Source organism: Cetorhinus maximus, unplaced genomic scaffold, assembly GCF_964194155.1.
Source record: "Cetorhinus maximus unplaced genomic scaffold, sCetMax3.hap1.1 HAP1_SCAFFOLD_998, whole genome shotgun sequence".
NCBI lineage: Eukaryota > Metazoa > Chordata > Chondrichthyes > Lamniformes > Cetorhinidae > Cetorhinus > Cetorhinus maximus.
Window position 1 is genome coordinate 58,633 of NW_027596940.1, and position 14,668 is coordinate 73,300.

The 14,668-nt window shown below is 42.9% G+C and overlaps 1 protein-coding gene across 1 annotated transcript in view; it reads left to right on the top strand.

Moving 5' to 3' along the window:
- The window catches only part of srp72 (signal recognition particle 72), a 70,090-nt gene that overhangs the window by 33,667 nt on the left and 21,755 nt on the right, over window positions 1–14,668 (top strand). The window contains exons 11-16 of the mRNA XM_078536218.1: window positions 3,001–3,073; window positions 3,296–3,360; window positions 8,373–8,468; window positions 9,946–10,049; window positions 12,808–12,885; window positions 14,417–14,554. Of these exons, the coding sequence (XP_078392344.1) occupies window positions 3,001–3,073; window positions 3,296–3,360; window positions 8,373–8,468; window positions 9,946–10,049; window positions 12,808–12,885; window positions 14,417–14,554 (554 nt within the window). The remainder of the gene's footprint in view (window positions 1–3,000; window positions 3,074–3,295; window positions 3,361–8,372; window positions 8,469–9,945; window positions 10,050–12,807; window positions 12,886–14,416; window positions 14,555–14,668) is intronic.

Below are 14,668 nucleotides of genomic sequence, written 5' to 3' on the forward strand. Positions count from 1 at the left end.
TTAGGTGAATGGGCCAAATTTTAGCAGATAGAGTTTAACATGGATAAGTGTGAGGTTATCCATTTTGGTCGGAAGAATAAAAAGGTGACTTATTATTCAAATAGAGAGAAACTTCAGAATGCTCCAATGCAGAGGGACCTGGGTGTCCTCGTGCATGAATCGCTGAAAGCTAGTATACAGGTACAGCAGGTAATAAGGAAGGCAAATGGAATTTTGGCATTTATTGCTAAAGGAATAGAGTATAAAAATAGGGAAGTGTTGTTGTAACTGTACAAAGCAATGGTGTACAAGGCATTGGTGAGACCGCACCTGGAGTGCTGTGCACAGTTTTGGTCCCCTTACTTGAGGAAGGATGTAGTTGCATTGGAGGTGGTTCAGAGGAGGTTCACTAGATTGATTCCAGAGATGTGGGGCTTGTCTTATGAGGAGAGATTGAGCAGTTTAGGCCTATATTCGCTCGAGTTTAGAAGGATGAGAGGAGATCTAATTGAGGTATATAAGATGCTAAAGGGGATAGACAAAGTAGACGTGGAGCGGATGTTTCCCCTTGTGGGGCATTCTAGAACGAGAAGCCATCGTTTTAGGCTAAGGGGTGATAGATTTAAATCAGAGATGAGGAGAAATTACTTTTCTCAAAGGGTCGTGAATCTGGAATTCACTACCTCAGAGTGCAGTGGATACCGTGATGCTGAGTAAATTTAAGGAGGAGATAGACAGAATTTTAATTAGTAATGGGTTGAAAGGTTATGGGGCGGGTGGGGGGGGAAATTGGAGTTGAGGCTGAAGTGAGATCAGCCATGATTGTATTGATGGCAGGGTAGGCTCGAGGGGCTGAATTGCCTACTCCTGCTCCTAGTTCTTATGTTCTTATTTGATACTGTGCCACACAACAGACTTGAGCAAAATTCTAAGTCATGGAATAAAAGGAAACGTAGGCACATGGATAAGAAATTGGCTGAGTGACAGGAAAGAGAGTAGCGATAAATGGTTTTTCAGGTTGGAAGAAGCTTAGTTGTGGGGTTTCCCAGGGGTTAGTGTTGGGACCCTTGCTCTTCCTGATATAGATTAATGAGCTAGTCTGTGGTGTGCAGGGCATGATTTAAACATTTGCAGATGATAACATTGGAAATGTTGTCAGCTGTGATGGGGATAGTTTTGAACTTCAAAAGGACATAGACATGTTGGTGGATTGGGGAGACAAGTGGTGGATAAAGTTCAATGCAGAGAAGTGTGAGGTGATTCATTTTGGCAGGAAAAACATGAGGCAGTTTAAAATAAAGGGAGAGCCTCTAAATGAGGTGCGGCGAGTAGCTCACGTAGAGTCACAGAGAGTCATAGAGGTCACCTGAATCCCCAAAGCCTGTCTACCATCTACAAGCCACAAGTTAGGAGTGTGATGGAATACTCCCCACTTGTCTGGATGAGTGCAGTTCCCGCAACACTCAAGCTTAGACACCAACCAGGACAAAGCAGCCCATTTGATTGGCACCACATCCATAAACCTTCATTCCCTCCACCACTGACGCACAGTAGCAGCAGTGTGTACCATCTACAAGATGCACTGCAGGAATTCAGCAAGGCCTCTTCAACAGCACCTTCCAAACCCACTACCTTCTAGAAGGACAAGGGCAGCAGATAGATAGGAACACCACCATCTGGAAGTTCCCCTTCAAGTCACTCATCATCCTGGCTTGGAAATATATCGCCGTTCCTTCACTGTTGCTGGGTCAAAATCCTGGAGCTCCCTTCCTAACAGCACTGTGGGTGTACCTACACCACATGGACTGCAGCTGTTCAAGAAGGCAGCTCACCACCACCTTCTCAAGGGCAACTAGGGATAGGCAATAAATGCTGTCTGAGCCAGCAAAGCCCACATCTGGTGAATGAATAAAAAGAAAGGAACCGAGGGATCTTGGTGTATACCTATATAGATCATTGAAGATGGCAGGGCATGTTGAGAGATCAGTTAATAAAGCATATAGTATCTTAGGCTTTATTAATAGGGGCATTTAGTACAAGAGTAAGGAGGTCATGTTGAACTTGTATAAGGCCTCATCTGCGTCCAGTTCTGTACTTGAGAAAGGATGTGAAGGAATTGGAGAGAGTATAGAGGAGATTCACAAGAATGATTCCAGGGATAAACAACTGTAGCTGTGAGGATAGATTGGAGAGGTTGGTACTCTTTTTGCTTGGAGAAAAGAAAACTGAGAGGGGTCTTGATAGCGGTATTCAAGATCCTGAGGGGCATGGACAGGATAAATAGTGAGAAACTGTTCCCACTCACGAGAACACCAAGTACTAGAGGGCACAGATTCAAAATAATTGGCAAAAGGAGTAAATGTAAATTGGTCCCTATGCGCGAGCTGGGGGCAGGGATCGGTCCCTGTGCGCGAGCTGGGGGCAGGGATCGGTCCCTGTGCGCGAGCTGGGGGCAGGGATCGGTCCCTGTGCGCGAGCTGGGGGCAGGGATCGGACCCTGTGCGCGAGCTGGGTACAGGGATCGGTTCCTGTGCGCGAGCTAGGGGCAGGGATTGGTCCCTGTGCGCGAGCTGTGTTCAGGGATCGGTCCCTGTGCGCGAGCTGGGTTCAGCGATCGGTTCCTGTGCGCGAGCTAGGGGCAGGGATTGGTCCCTGTGCGCGAGCTGGGTTCAGGGATCGGTCCCTGTGCGCGAACTGGGCGCAGAGACCTGTCCATGTGCGCGAACTGGGGGCAGGGATCGGTTGTGCGCGAGCTGGGTACAGGGATCGGTCCCTGTGCGCGAGCTGGGGGCAGAGACCTCTCCCTGTGCGCGAGCTGGGGGCAGGGACGGTTGTGCGCGAGCTGGGGTCCCTCTGCGCGAGCTGGGGGCAGAGACCTGTCCTTGTGTGAATTTGTTGCCAGGCTTATAAATGTTCAATGTATTGTTTCTAAAGTCAAAAATTTCCTTGGAGAAAGTTTTATTTTGATGTGTGACAGAATGAGTTGCTGATACTAAAATTTTAACTATATTTGATTTTAAGGAATTCTTGGAGCAGCACCCAGAAAGTGCAGTTGAAATTAAGATGACAATAGCTCAGCTATATCTGGTCCAAGGTGAGCATCTCTGTCCGTGGATATTGATACCATAGCATATTTGTATTACAAAAGCTAATTTCTTTATTTTTGGATAAATACTTGATAAGAAATATTTTAGCAGTTTGTCCTGGGATGGAAATGATATTTTCTGGGATGGGAAGCATTTTTGAAATGGAAATGTTGTGTTATAATGTTGAACTTTTAAAAAATCTTCTTTCTACTTGTGTTGCTTCTCTAAAGGTCATGTTACAAAAGCATGTGACATCTTAAGATCGATTGAGGAAAAGTTGAATAAACTAGGGATGGTAAGTTATAAAATCCTTAATACTGCAATGAATAAGGGAACTACATAGAAAATAGGAGCAGAAGTAGGCCATTCAGCCCTTCGAGCCTGCTCCGCCATTCATTATGATCATGGCTGATCATCCAACTCAATAGCCTGCTCCCGCTTTCTCCCCATACCCTTTGATCCCTTTCGTCCCGAGAGCTATATCTAATCCTTCTTGACTGATGTGATTATCTGAAGTGTGTTTTGCTTTTAAGGTCTATAGCTGCTGTATTCAGTGACCCATAGGAAGAGCAGTAGGCCATTTAACCACTTGATCCTGTTTTGTTATTTAGTGAGATTATGGCTGATATAGGAGGTGGTAGCATAGTGATATTGTCACTGGACTGGTATTCCAGGGGCCCAGGGTAGTGCTCTGGGGACCCAGGTTTGAATCCCGCCACGGCAAATGATGGCAATCTGGAATGAAAAAGCTGATGATGACGATCATGAAACCATTGTCAATTGTTGTAAAAACCCATCTGCTGTCCTCACCTGGTCTGGCCTACATGTGACTCCAGACCCACAGCAATGTGGTTGACTCTTAAAATGCCTAGCCAGCAAAACCCAAATCCCATGAATGAATAAATTTTTTTAAAATTCAACCGAACTCCATATCTTTGCCCCACATCCCTTAATATATTTGGTTAACAAAAATTTATCAACCTCAGATTTAGTGTAGCATCAATTGCTGTTTATGGAAGAGTGTTCCAAGCTTTGACCATCCTTTGCATGAAGAAGTGTTTCCTAATTTCGCTCCTGGCTGTAATTTTTTAGACAGTGCCTCTCAATCCCAACCAGCGGAAATAATTTATTTCTCTCTACGTGTTTCCTTTAATATCTTGAAAACATTGATCAAATCACCCATTTGACTTCTAAATTGCGGGGAACATAACTCTAGTTTGTGATATCTCTCCTTGTAATTTAACCTTTGGAGTCAAGGAGTCAGTCTGGTAAATTTACACTGCACCCCTTCAAGGCCAATATATCCTTCCTAAGGTGCAGCACTCAGAACTGTTCACATTTTCCTACATGTGGTCTAACCAGGACTTTGTATAGCTAAAGCATAGCTTGTATCGTTGATTATCATAAAAACCCATCTGGTTCACTAATGTCCTTTAGGGAGGGAAATCTACTGTCCAATGTCCTTTAGGGAGGGAAATCTACTGTCCTTACCTGGTCTATCCCATGTGTGACTCCAGACTCTCACAGCAATGTGGTTGACTCTTAAATGCCCTCTGAAATGGCCCAGCAAACCACTCAGTTGAATCTAAAAATTTAAAGCCAAAGAGGATTGCAACCGGATGGACCAGCTGGTATCCACCTAGCATCTGAAACGACAATGAATACTGTCAATCCTATGAAGTGCTCCTTATTAACATCAGGGGGCTTGTGCCAAAGCTGGGAGAGCTGTCCCACAGACCAATAAAGCAACAGCCCGACACAGTCATACTCACTGAATCATACCTTACAGCCAATGTCCCAGACATCGCCATTCCTCCGTATGTCCTATCGAACTGGCAGGACAGACTCACCAGAGGTTGCGGCACAGTGGCATACAGTCAGGAAGGAGTTGCCTTAGGAGTCCTCAACATTGACTCCAGATCCTGTGAAGTCTTATGGCATCAGGTCAGATATGGTCAAAGAAAACTCCTGCTGGTTATCACCTACCGCTCAGCTGATGTGAATCAGCATTCCTCCATGTTGAACACCAGTTGGAAAAAGTGGTGAGGGCAACAAGGGCACAGAATGTACTTTGGTGGGGGACTTCAATGTCCAATACCAAGAGTAGCTCAGTAGCACCACTATTATCTTCACTTAAAGTTGTGGTTACCCTCCTGAAAATCACGATTTAAGAGAAAAGGCTTTGATTCCCATGGGAACCCATGATTCACAATGTTAAAGCTGGAGTTAGGTTCCTTCAGACGTTTCTTGCCCGGAAAAAACAATGTACAAGTTGAAATACTATACTGTACACGTGCAGTACTGTGCATTCCTAGCTGGAATAACTTGCAAAATAAAATAAGTCACTGAATATGACAGAAATACTATATGAATTCAATAGATAACACTAAATCAATCAAACAAGCCCTGAGAAGCACAGCTTCTTTCTCATCCACAACACTCCTGAAACTCAGCTCAACTTTTTGCTTGCTTCCCTTTCCCACTGTCTCCCTCTCTTTTCCTGCTGTCTCTCCCTCCCTCTCTCTCTCTTTCTCTCTCCTTTCCCATCCTGTCTTTCTTTTCCCACTCTCTCTCTCCTTGCCCACTCTCTCTCTCTCTCTCTCTCTCTTTCCCACTTTCTCTCTCTCCTCTTGCCCTCTCTCTCTCTCTCTCCTCTTGCCCACTTTCTCTCTCTCCTCTTGCCCACTTTCTCTCTCTCCTCTTGCCCTCTCTCTCTCTCTCCTCTTGCCCACTCTCTCTCTCCCCTCTTGCCTACTCATTCTCTGCACTTCCTCCCCTTTCATCCTCATCCCAGTCCAGGACAGTGACCCAACAGCCCGAGACACTGGCCAACCCCCAGTCCAAGGCTGCACCTGGTCCCAGAGTCTGGACCTCTTCCTGACAGTCTGCAGAGGGTGAGCCCCCGCAGATGGAGCTGGGGGGCTTATGGATGGAGCCGAGGGGGCTGCTCTCATGGCCTGCCATATCCCCCACCCTAAAATTACCATCAAGTCGAAGGATTACATAGAAGCAGGAGAAAGCCATTCAGCCCGTCGAGCCTGCTTTGCCATTCAATACGATCATGGCTGATCAAACACTCCAATGCCTTTTACCCATACTATCCCCATAACCCTTTACGTTATTGTTAATCAGAAATCTATCAATCTCTATCTTAAACATTCTCAATGACATACTCAGTGACTCAAAACATACAATGTGGCATAGATTAGTGGTCAGCCAGAGGATTGGGAAAGTTTTAAAAACCAACAAAAGATGACCAAAAAATAATGAGGGAGAAAATAAACTTTGAGGGTAAACTAGCAAATGATATAAAAATGGACAGTAAGAGCTTCTTTAAATATATAAAAAGGAAGAGAAAGGCCAAAGTGAACATAGGCCCCTTAGAGAATGAGGCTGGGGAAATAATAATAGGGAACCAGAAAATGGCAGAGGAGTTGAATAAATACTTTGCATGAGTCTTCATGGCAGAAGACACTAATAGCATTCCAAAAATACTAAATATTCAAAGGGCAAAAGTGGGGGTGGGGGGAGGAAATAAGTACAATAACCAACACTAGGTAAAAAGTCCTGAAGAAACTAATGGGGCTAAAGGCCGATAAGTCCCCTGGACCTGATGGGTTGCATCCTAGGGTATTAAAGGAAGTAGCTACAAAGATAGTGGATGCATTGGCAGTAATCTTCCAAGAATCCTTAGATTCTGGAAAAGTCCCAGAAGACTGGAGAACGGCCAATGTAACACCCTTATTCAAAAAGGGAGGGAGACAAGAAACAGGTAACTATAGGCTAGTTAGCTTAACATCTGTCATTGGGAAAATGTTAGAGTCTATTATAAAGGATATAATAGCGGAGCATTTAGAAATGCATAATCGAATCAAGCAGAGTCAGCATGGCTTCATGAAGGGGAAATCATGCCTGACAAATTTATTAGAATTCTTTGAGGAGATAACAAGCAGGGTAGATAAAGGGGAACCAGTAAATGTAATATATTTGGATTTCCGAAAGGTGTTCGATAAGGTATTGCACATAAGGCTACTTAATAAGATAAGAGCCTATGGTGTTGGTGGTAGTATATTGGCATGAATAGAGGATTGGCTAACTAATAGAAGACAGGGAGTTGGGATAAGGGGGGCATTTTCAGGATGGCAACCTGTAACTAGTGGAGTGTCACAGGGATCAGTGCTGGGGCCACAATTATTTACAATATATATTAATGACTTGGATGAGGGGAAGTGAATGTACTATTGACAAGTTTGTGGATGACGCAAAAATAGGTGGGAAGGCAAGTGGTGAGGATGACACAAAGAGTCCACAGAGGGATATAGACAGGTTAAGTGAGTGGGCAAAAACTTGGCAGATGGAATATAATGTGGGAAAATGTGAGGTTATGCACTTTAGCAGGAAGAATAGAGGAGCTGAATATTATTTAAATAGAGAAAGACTGCAGAAAGCTGCAGCACAGAGGGATTTGGGAGTCCTCATGCATGAATTGCAAAAAGCTAACATACAAGTTCAGGTAATAGGTAAGGCAAATGGAATGTTGGCCTTTATTTCAAAGGGGATGGAGTATAAAAATAGGAAAGTCTTGCTGAAACTATACAAGGCACTAGTTAGACCACACCTGGGATACTGTGAACAGTTTTCATCCCATTATCTAAGGAAAGATATACTGGCTTTGGAAGCAGTCCAGAGAAGGTTCACTAGGTTGATCCCAGGAGTGGAAGGATTTTCTTATGAGGAGAGGTTGAGTAGGGAGGGCCTGTACTCATTGGAGTTTAGAAGAATGAGAGGTGACTTTATTGAAACATGTAAGATTCTTAGGGGGCTTGACAGGGTAGATGCTGAGAGGTTGTTCCCCTTGTGGGAGGGTCTAGGACCATAGAGCATAATCTCAGAGTAAGGGGTCACCCATTTAAAACAGATGAGGAGGAATTTCTTCTCTCAGAGGGTAGTCAATCTGTGGAATTCTTTACTGCAAAGGGCTGTAGAGGCTGGGTCGTTAAGTATATTCAAGGCTGAGATAAACAGATTTTTAATCAGTAAGGGAATCAAGGATTATGGGGAAAAGGCGGGGAAAGTGGAATTGAGGTTTTACCAGATCAGCCATGGTCTCATTGAATGGTGAAGCAGACTTGATGGGCCGAATGGCCTACTTCTGATTTTCTTCTGATGGCCTATTTTCTAATTAAATGGATGATCTTGGATATCCTACAAGTCTGAAGTTAGTAGTTATGTTAGAAAGGTGAGCCGATTTTCTGAAATTGTACTTTTAACTCTGTCCAATGGAAATACTATATTATGTATTAACAGGTCTCTGCATTAGTTACCATGTATAGCCACGAAGAAGATATTGATAGTGCAATAGAGATCTTCTGCCAAGCTATCCAATGGTACCAAGAACACCAGGTAAATATCTTGCTGTGCACAAAAATGTCAAGTGCAAGATAAGGAAATAACCATACAGCACCATCAGAAGTTCTAAACGCAGGGCAAGGGTAAATAAAATGAGAACAAGCTATCTTAAAGATGAATGAATCATTGAATGTTAAGTCAATTATGTAATTTTGAACTGGCAATAGGTATCAGTGTTGTATTTCTACATCAGGCATAGAAACTTGTACCAACCCGTGCTTGTAAATTCAATAGTGATTTCTGATTAATTTTATGCAAGATTGGGATCCTAATTTTAAATGTAGCTGAGGAACTGTTTAGTTGAAGCACTGTTCATTACATTGAAGGATTCTGTAGATCTTTCCTATTCTTTACTTTTATTTTGTTGTCTCCATGTATACTTTTGTGAACATTCCTATTTATCCAGTGTTTTGAGAGATACGCTTTCCACGAAATTAAAGCTGAACCTTGTCCCTATCTCAAGTTAGAGAGCAAACATTCCTGAGTTATTGGTCCAGCATTATAATTTATATCCAGCCCCAGAATAAGGATCCTAATGTTCTTTATAGTAGATAGTCAACAAGTGTTGATAGTTTGTGATGAGAGATCCATGGAAGAATAATCAATTAAATGTTGACTCTGGATGTAGAGGATTGCTTGAAAGGTTTGGGGTGAGTTGAAGTCCATGATAGAATAACTCTAATTATGCACTCTGTGGTCCAAGTTAAATAACTCAGCGTCCACTTTGCCCATGTTTTTCAACAATAATCATTACTGTCCTCAGCTGTCCACCCATTGAGCAGAGTATAGGGCATATCGAGCATGAATTTAGAAGCAAGAAGCAATGCCTCACCATTCTGCTTGAATCCTTGAGATAACTGAACAAGTAGATGAGAACGGTACCATCCAGTAAATACAATTTATTTGAATTTTCGGAAGACACTTGATAAGTTTATCAGTTTGGCTCAGTTGATACCACTTTTATCTCTGAGCCAGAAGGTTTTGCATTCAGGGTATTGTACAATTAATACAATAATTAATATCTTATTAGGTTATTGTATTTTTAAGTGCATAAGTGTGCACAATTTTACAATTGTACATTCCCATAAATAGTTTATGGAGTCATTCTGTATCCTTACTGCATGGTGATTGTGAGAAGGATGCATTCACATCCAGGTTGTTTGCACTGGGAGGAGTAAAGCTAGAGGGAGAAAGAAACTATTTGGCCCTGGATTCTGGGTTATTTAAGGTTGAACAGAGTGGGGAAGAGTCCAGAATATTTGTGGTCATGTAGGTTTGGGTTGGTGCTGCTCTTGGATAGTAAGTGGGTGGGTGAATTGCTGTACTGAAGGTTTAGTGAATGTTGGGTTATGTTGGGGCTCCCAAGAATGGACTCCAGACTGCCTCATATTTTCCCTATTTCAAAGAATCAAAGGTATAAAAGATAGATCTTCTAATATGGCACTGTGAATTATTATGTTTTTAAATATAGCCAAATACCCCAGCTCATTTGTCACTAGTAAGAGAAGCAGCCAATTTTAAGTTGAGATATGGGCGACAGAAGGAAGCAATCAGTGATTTGGAGCAGCTTTGGAGGTATGGCGTTATTCTTTTTGTATCTTTTAGCAATTTAGCAATCAAATGAGTCTTTGAAATGTGAATTTGATTTGGTGCATTAGTTTGCAAATAGAGGACAGTTACCTTGCACTGTCTTGGGAGTGTTTTTTTTAAAACTTAAACTACTGGAGGGACTATCTTGTGAAAATATAGCTAAACTGATGATCACTGCCTCCATCAGCTAGTAATGCGCCGACACAAAGCTTCAAGTGAAACGGAGAACAGAATATGGTTTTTGAAAGCAGTTAAATGCTGAATTACCTGTTCCTTCTCACTTGGACATTGTGATGCTGCTGCACCTATTCTCCCATTTTAAGGACAAGAAGGAATTCTAGACAGAAGCATCAAGTTTGGCCCAGGTGAATACTTTTCATGCTTGGTTGGTCATGATGTTTCAAAGAGATCTTCAGCTCACTGTTCTTCTTTCCCTGCTGGTAGAAAACACAGGGTAGTAGTAAAGCTTGGCTGGAAAGAAAGCTGAAAGAATTATATATTTAAAAAGTATACAATGCATTAACAACATACAGATCCTTCGTGCTTGCTTCAGCCCTTCTCACCAATTGGAACACTCTTGAAATGGTAAAAAAACCTTTCACACTGATGTGAGCAACAACAGTCCAGGGTTCTTGTGTCCATTGGGGAAAAATGCTTATGGAGCTCTTCCTTTAGACAATCCCTAAGAATTGATGAAGATCTGAAGAATTTGCAATACTCTGTCTAAGCAGAAAATGCAGGAAATACTCAGCAAGTTAGGTGGTATTTGTGGAGAAGAGAAACAGCTAATGTTTCAGGTCTGTGACCTTTTGTCAGACTGGAAAATGTTGGAGGCGTAACAGGTTTTAAGTACAGAGGCAGGGAAAGGGAGGGGGAGAAAGAACAAAAGAGAAGGTCTGTGATAGGTGGGGTGGGGGGGGTGCAGGAGTGATTAAATGAATAGCAGAATTTTTGCCAAAAACTACGACAGTACTCTTGTTTTTATTTTCAACTTAACAACCCAACCTACTTTTAACTCATGTTTGGAAGATTGATTGCCACATATATATGTATTTGTATGTCACGATTTGTGACATTGCTAAATGTAATGAGATTCTTGTGCGATTATATTTTTCTCCTGTGCAAAACAGTCCCACATTGGCTAAGTGCTGTGGGAAGCTGGAAAGAGAATCCACATTTCTGCCACCACTCCTGAACCACACAATGTGAGAGAAGAATTGTATTTTACTGATGTTATGATCCCAGCTGATGTTACTACTTGACAAGCCTGATCCTGGGGTGGAACCCGGCTTGATAAATCCTTGATAGTGGCTACTGAACAGAATCACAGGAGTCAGCTGATGAACTTTTAACAAAGAATAAAACATGTATTAAACCAGAAAAGATGAACTATATGAGACATACGACTTAGGAGCAAGAGTGGGCCACTCAGCCTCCCCAGCCTGCTCTGCCATTCAGTAAGATCATGGCTAATCTGAATGTAATCTCATCCCCACATTCCTGCCTACCCCCAATAACCTTTCACTCCCCCCTTGTTAATCAAGAATCTATCTAGCCCTGCCTTAAGAATATTCAGATTCTGCTTCCAGCGGCTTTTGAGGAAGAAAGTTCCAAAGACACTCAACCCTCCTGAGAGAAAATCTCTCCTCATCTCTGTCTTAAATGAGCGACCCCTTATTTTTAAACTGACTCCTATATCTAGATTCTTCCACTAAGTACATGGCCCACATAAACCAATAGGTGACCTGTGATCAGACACACTTTACTCTGAAACCAAGTGACAGATGCCACCCCAGACAGATGCTATGGATCTCTCAACTCCCCGCACAGACGCTTGTCACATCGTGAGCCAACCAGTCTCACTGCACTCGGCCTTTCACACACAGGGTTTCCAATCTCCACTCTCAAAGAACTCGCTTTGGAATCTTCTCTCTAACGGATGTTTTTCTCAGACATCTTCCACAAGAGTCCACCTCCAGGGTTTTGAACTCACCTTCCGATGTTCCTCTCCCCGTGTCACCACGTGCATTCAAACTTCCTTCCACGCACTCTCTCTCACTGATTCAGCCGTGCCAACAGAACACCACTGCTTCACATGCCCATATAAACAGTTACAGTACTTCGGCTGTCTCTCTGGAACTTCCGGCTTCTTCCAAGCCTATATTGCTTTAAATCTGCTTCCCACAACTTGTCTTCTCTTTAAGCTTGAAGCTTGGAGCCTTCCTCTCTGCTCCTTACTTTCACTTCCACAAAACAGAACCTTTTCCAGATTTTTGACCTTGTCTTTTGACTAGACTGTCCCCTTTGGACCTTTCCTGTTTCATTCCCCTGGATTTGGAGACTATCCTTTAGTTTCTGGAACCAGCTGGCAACTGCTTCCAACTGAACTCAAATTTCAAGTATTTCTTGTCCTCCATGAAGCTGAATAAATATGAAACACTCCCTTAAAGGGAAGGCAGGGAAAATCAGCAGGTGAGTCAACCCAGGGTATTATTGTGCAATTTCTAAAGGCTCCTTCATGTTGTATTCAGACATTTCTGTCAGTTATAAATATATTGAAAATTGGAGTATTATGAATTAGCGCATAGACACATGCACCATTCACAGAGAGGTTTCCTGAGCCCGCTTTTGCCACATCCATTTTTATGATAAAGTCAAAATGTTTGGTGTTTGCATATGTGAAGGTAAAAGGTAATCATGCTTTTGGTTCATAACTAGAACACTGCTAGTTTTGTCTTTCTAGACAAAATCCTGAGGATGTCCGGACTTTGGCACAGCTCATCTCTGCATATTCATTGGTGAACTCAGAAAAAGCCAAGATGTATCCTTTGTATGCAACAACCATTTGCATTTACATAGCACATTTAACATACAGAACATTTTGAGACACATTGTGTGGCATCAAGGAGCCCTAGCAAAACTGGAGTCAATGGGAAACAGGTAAACTCTCTGCTGGTTGGAGTCATACCTAGTACAAAGGAAGATGGTTGTGGTTGTTGGAGGTCAATCATCTCAGTTCCAGGACATCACTCCAGGAGTTCCTTAGGGTAGTGTTCGAGGCCCAACCATCTTCAGCTGCTTCATCAGTGACCTTCCTTCCATCATAAAGTCAGAAGTAGGGATGTTCGCTGATGATTGCACAATGTTCAGCACTATTCGTGACTCCTCAGATACTGAAGCAATCCATGTCTAAATGCAGCAAGACCTGGACAATATCCAGGCTTGGGCTGACAAGTGGCAAATAACATTCGTGCCACATAAGTACCAGGCAAGGACCATCTCCAACAAGGGAGAATCTGACCACTGCCCCTTAACATTCAGTGGCATTACCATTGCTGAATCCCCCACTATCAACATCCTGGAGTTTACCATTGACCAGAAACTGAACTGGACTAGCCTTATAAATACTGTGGCTACAACAGGTTAGAGGCTAGGAATCCTGTGTCGAGTAACTCACCTCCTGACTTCCCAAAGGCTGTCCACCATCTACAAAGCACAAGTCAGGAGTGTGATGGAATACTCTCCGCTTGCCTGGATGGGTACAGCTCCAACAACACTCAAGAAGCTTGACACTATTCAGGACAAAGCAGCCCACTTGATTGGCACCCCTTACACAACATTCACTCCCTCCGCCACCGATGAATAGTGGCAGCAGTGTGTACCATCTACAAGATGCACTGCAGGAACTCACCATGAGTCCTTAGACAGCACCTTCCAAACCCACGACCATTACCATCTAGAAGGACAAGGTCAGCAGACACATGAGAACACCACCACCTGGAAGTTCCCCTTCCAAGCCACTCACCATCCTGATTCAGAAATATATCGCCGTTCTTTCACTGTTGCTGGGTTAAAATCCTGGAACTCCCTCCCTAATAGCACTGTGGGTGTACCTACACCACATGGACTGCAGCGGTTTAAGAGGGCAGCTCAGCATCACCTTCTCAAGGACAGTTAGGGATAGGGAATAGATGCTGGCCTAGCCAGTGATGCCCTCATCCCATGAATGAATCAAAAAAAACTTTTACAGAGTATAGGCAAGAGAAACAGTGTGCTAATCCAAATGAGAGTTTAGATCGAGTGATTGAAGACGGAGGAGGAAAAAAGGTTTCGAAAGGGTTTTTAAAGGAGTAGTGGTCAAGGCGGAGGGACAGAATTGTAGTCAGCAATTGACTAAAAGCTGACCCAGTGCAATGCTGCAATGGGAGGGGTTGGGATGCAAAGTAGAGAATTTCGTATATACACAAGGCTTGAGCATTTTTTTTAAGTAAGGTAAAGTTTTCTGAGATTGAAAAATAATTTAATAAAGAACTTGAAGTGAAATTATTAAATCCTAACCACTTTCTATCCAGACTTAGCAAGCACTTGCCTTCACCTGACACTATGTCTTTCAAAGTAGATGTCGATGCCTTAGAAAATTCTCATGGCGCCACATACATAAGGAAGAAGGCTGCAAAAGTGGCAGGTGAAAGCCAATTGAAAGAACGTGGGTATGTGGAAAGTGATTAAAATTGCACTTTTTTGTTAATGAAAAGATTTTGATTTCAAGATAGCTCCTGCGCAGTCAGCTCTTTAGGGAGCTCCTCACTCTACACATGACTATC